This window comes from Coffea eugenioides, unplaced genomic scaffold, assembly GCF_003713205.1.
Source record: "Coffea eugenioides isolate CCC68of unplaced genomic scaffold, Ceug_1.0 ScVebR1_2904;HRSCAF=4023, whole genome shotgun sequence".
NCBI lineage: Eukaryota > Viridiplantae > Streptophyta > Magnoliopsida > Gentianales > Rubiaceae > Coffea > Coffea eugenioides.
In genome coordinates this window covers 45239-49652 of record NW_020863434.1, presented here as the reverse complement: position 1 = coordinate 49652, position 4414 = coordinate 45239, and the positions used below count along the sequence as shown (strand labels likewise).

The following is a 4414-nucleotide window of genomic DNA, read 5'->3' as shown; positions in this document are numbered from 1 at the left end:
TGAACCCTAAATTGAAGCAAGATTTTATTCACCCAACCTCCACCTAAAAACCACCACTAGAGAATAACGCACACTTTCCTCCTAGCTAGTAAAGCAATATCCAAAGGTTCTTGAGGGTTTGGGTGTGGTCTTTGAGCAAGATTAAGGCCAAAGGTTGAAACTTTTTCTTCCTCCTTTTGAGCTCCCAAATTCGGCCAAGGTAGAATGAGAGAGTGAGGGAGTCGAAGTTTTTGATTTGTGGTGAAAAGGTAAGAAGAAAGGTAGCTTTTTGGTAGGTGAGAAAGTCAACTTTGACTAGTGGGGGTAATATTGTCATGCCCTACCAATTTCTTTATTGTTTACTACCCTTAAATACTAATCCTCCAAGGTAGTTCCTCTAGCACTACAATTACCCATTCTTATTAGTTTAAAATTAATTCTCTAAATCTCCGATTAGTCGTGCCAGCGCGACTTTTGAAAAATTTAAACGCGTAAACGATAAACGTTTAATTTAAGAAAAATTCATGCTAAAATAATAAAATTAAATAACACCAAATGCAAATAATTTCAAAATAGGCTGAATGAAGAATAAAAATATGATTCCTCACATCCTCTCCTCCTTAAAAGAATTTCCTCCACGAAATTCATACTTTAATTCGAAAATAGGTCTGGATATTTCTCTCAAATCTCTTCTTCTACCTCTCAAGTTGCTTTCTCTATTCCGTGATTCCTTCATATAACTTTTACCAAAGGGATTTGCTTATTCCTCAGCTCTTTTACTTTGCGATCCAAAAGTTTCATTGGTTTCTCCTCATACGTTAGTGTCTAGTCAATCTCGATATTTTCTGGTTGCAGTGCAAATTGGGTGGTTGTTCTAACTTATAGGCCACGTTTCCTACACGTTGGAGAATCTTATAGGGTCCTACAAATTTTGGTTGTAACTTCTTTCCTCTTCCTGCCATCAAACTCGCTTTTAGAGGAGTGATCTTAAGGAAAACTTGATCTCCAACTGCGAACTCCAGATCCTTCTTTCGATTATCTGCATAACTCTTTTGACGGATCTGAGCTGTTTGAATCCTTTGGCGTATCAACTTTATCTTTTCATATGCCTGCTCAATCCATGGTATTGCAGTTGGGTCTAAGATCTTCCTTTCACCTATTTCATCCCAACAAATCAGAGATCTACACTTCCGGCTTTAAAGAGCCTCATAAGCAGCTATTTGAATGGATGAATGGAAGTTATAATTATAAGCAAATTCCACCAATGTTAAGTACTTACTCCAACTTTCTCCAAAATCCAAAATACATTATTTTAACATGTCCTCAAGAGTCTGAATTGTCCTCTCTGACTGTCCATCCGTCTATGGATGGTAGGTAGTACTAAAACTCAATTTAGTTCCTAGCATTTCTTGCATCTTCTGCCAGAATCGAGAAACAAACCGAGGGTCTCGATCAGACACAATACTCACTGGTATTCCATGTAACCTTATAATTTCATCCAAATATAGCTTAGCTAGTCTCTCCAGTGAGTACTTCATACTAATCGGCAGAAAATGAGTAGATTTGCTCAATCTATCCACTATCACCCAAATGGCGTCGTGAGTTCTTTGTGTCCTTCGTAGTCCAGATACAAAATTCGGGGTGATATTTTTCCATTTCCACTCGGGTATCTCCAAAGGCTGCAATAGGCCAGATAGTTTTTGATGCTCGGATTCAACCTGCTGATAAATCAAACAAGTCCAAACATATTGAGCAATTTTCTTTTTGATATTCTCCCACCAATACAAGCTCTTCAAATCTTGGTACATTTTATTTCCTCTAAGATGTACCGTATATTTGGAACGATGAGTTTCGTCTAAGATTTTTCTTTTTAGCCCTTCATCTTTCGGCACTACTATGCGATATCGAAACCTTAGTACACAATTTGATCCCAAATTAAAATCTGACTTTTCTCCTTTTTTAATTTTCTCCAAACACTTTTGTACCTCTGAATCCTTCTCTTGTGCTTCCTTGATACAATATAATAAAGTAGATTTCACAATAATGTTCCCCAGGATTACCTTTCTTAGTTCAAGACGAGGGTTCCAAACATTGATTTCTTCTAACAAGTGCAATTCTTTAATCATCAATCTAGCCACTTGCACTTTACGACTTAAAGCATCTGCTACCACATTAGGTTTTTTCGGGTGATAATTAATCGTACAATCATAATCTTCCATAAAATTCACCCATCTACGTTGTTTCAAATTTAACTCTTTTTGGAAAAACAAATATTTAAGACTCTTGTGGTCTGTAAAAACCTCAAATGTCACCCCATATAGGTAATGTCTCCACTTCATCAATACAAACACTACCGCCGCTAACTCCAAATCATGAGTTGGGTAATTTCTCTCGTGAGGTTTTAACTTTCTAGAGGTATAAGCAATCACCCTCTCATTTTGCATCAATACACACCTCAATCCTTCTTTTGAAGCATCCGTGTAAACCACAAAACTATCTTTCCCATTAGGTAAGGCTAAAACAGGTGCCCTTATCAAACGTCTCTTCAACTCATGAAAACTCTCTTCACACTTAGAACTCCACATAAACTTTCTATTCTTCTTAGTCAACTCAGTCAGGGGTCCCGTAATCTTAGAAAAATCTTTGATAAACCTCCGGTAATACCCCGCTAACCCTAAGAAACTTTCAATTTCAGTAGGGTTTTCCGATTGCTTCCACTTAGAAATTGCTTCAACTTTGGTTAGATCTACCTTAATTCCTTCTTTGGAGATTATGTGACCTATGAAAGTTATTTCCTTCAATCAGAATTCACATTTACTGAACTTAGCATACAATTGATGTTCTCTCAAGGCTTGCAAGATAATTCTCAAATATTTCTCATGATCCTCCAGAGTCTTAGAGTATACCAGTATATCGTCAATAAACACCACCACAAATTGATCTAAATAGGGTTTAAAGATTCAATGCATTAAATATATGAAAGCTGCAGGAGCATTAGTTAATCCAAACGGCATCACCGCAAACTCAAAGTGCCCGTACCTCGAATTAAATGCAGTTTTAGGTATATCTTTTTCCAAAATCCTCAATTGATAATAACCTTGAGATCCAACTTTGAGAATACTACTGCCCCTTGCAATTGATCAAACAATTCATCAATGTGGGGTAAAGAGTACTTGTTTTTAACGGTAACATCATTCAAGTCTTGGTAGTCTATACATAATCTTAAGCTCCCATCATTCTTTTTAACAAATAATACTGGAGCTCCCTATGGAGAATTATTTTATCTTATAAAGTCTCGCTCTAGTAAATCCTACAATTGCAACTTCAGTTCTTTTAATTCAACGAGAGCCATTCTATAAGGTATTTTAGAGATAGGCGCTACCCCTGGAACCACATCAATTTTAAATGCTATCCCTCTTTCCGGTGGCAATGACTCTAGTTCCTCAGGAAACATATCTGGATAGTCCTTTATCACTGGCACATCCTCCAACTTCACCTTATCACTAGGAGTATTTATAAGAAAAGCCAAATATCCTTGACCTCCCTTACTCAACATTTTTCTAATTCGAATTCCTGAAATAAAGGCCGATGAAGCTAGTCTACCCGTTACATCCAATTTTAGGGTTGCCTCTCCCAGAATACATAGCTCTACCGTTTTCATCCTACAATTAAACTGAGCAGGGTAGCCAACTAACCAATCCATACCTAGGATGACATCACACCCCTTAATAGCTAAACCTATCAAATCGGCCAATAATTTTAGCACTCCAACCCATATCTCGCAATTTCTATACACCAAATTGGCAATTAAACTTTGATCTCCAGTAGGCATTTTAACCTCTAAGTCATAGGGTAAGTTGATCGGTCTCACGTCTACCCTACTCATGAATTTAGGGTTTACAAAAGAATGTGTCGCACCAAGGTCAATTAATACTTTAGTTAAACGGTGGAACATAAGAATCATACCTCTAACGATCTCAGTGGAATTGGGAACCTACTGATAATCTAATGCATAAACCCTAATCGGCACCTTGGGTCGACTTCCTCCAACACTAGATTGTTTAGATACCGATATTTCTGGCCGTTGAGTACCACCTCCATCCTTCGGCACACTTGGACATCTTAAGAGCTGATGGTCGGCACTGTCACAATACAGACACTTTTCCGATTTCCTCCAACATTCATTCTCCGTGTGGTTGGGTTTACCACAATAGCCACAAACAACTTGAGGAGCTACAGCCTGTCCACTAGGAGGTGTTCCTCTCGATTGATCTCGTCTACTGTGGTCTCCTCTTGATATAGCCCCTCTTGGTGTTCCAGATGTCTTTACTTATCTTGTTCTTCTTCCTATTTTTGGAGGTGGAGCACCCTTATCCGCTTGTCCAGGAGGGTTATTAGGAGTGCCTCTTTTCTTTGCACGAAAACCTCTAACTTG

General features: G+C 38.0%; 1 protein-coding gene across 1 annotated transcript; it reads right to left on the bottom strand.

Annotated features, from left to right (window-relative positions):
* Positions 1 to 3289: 3289 nt before the first annotated feature.
* Positions 3290 to 3811, bottom strand: LOC113757282. Its single transcript, XM_027300643.1, has one exon. It carries the CDS (start codon positions 3809 to 3811, stop codon positions 3290 to 3292), a length of 522 nt encoding a protein of 173 aa, XP_027156444.1.
* Between the last annotated feature and the right edge of the window lie 603 nt (positions 3812 to 4414).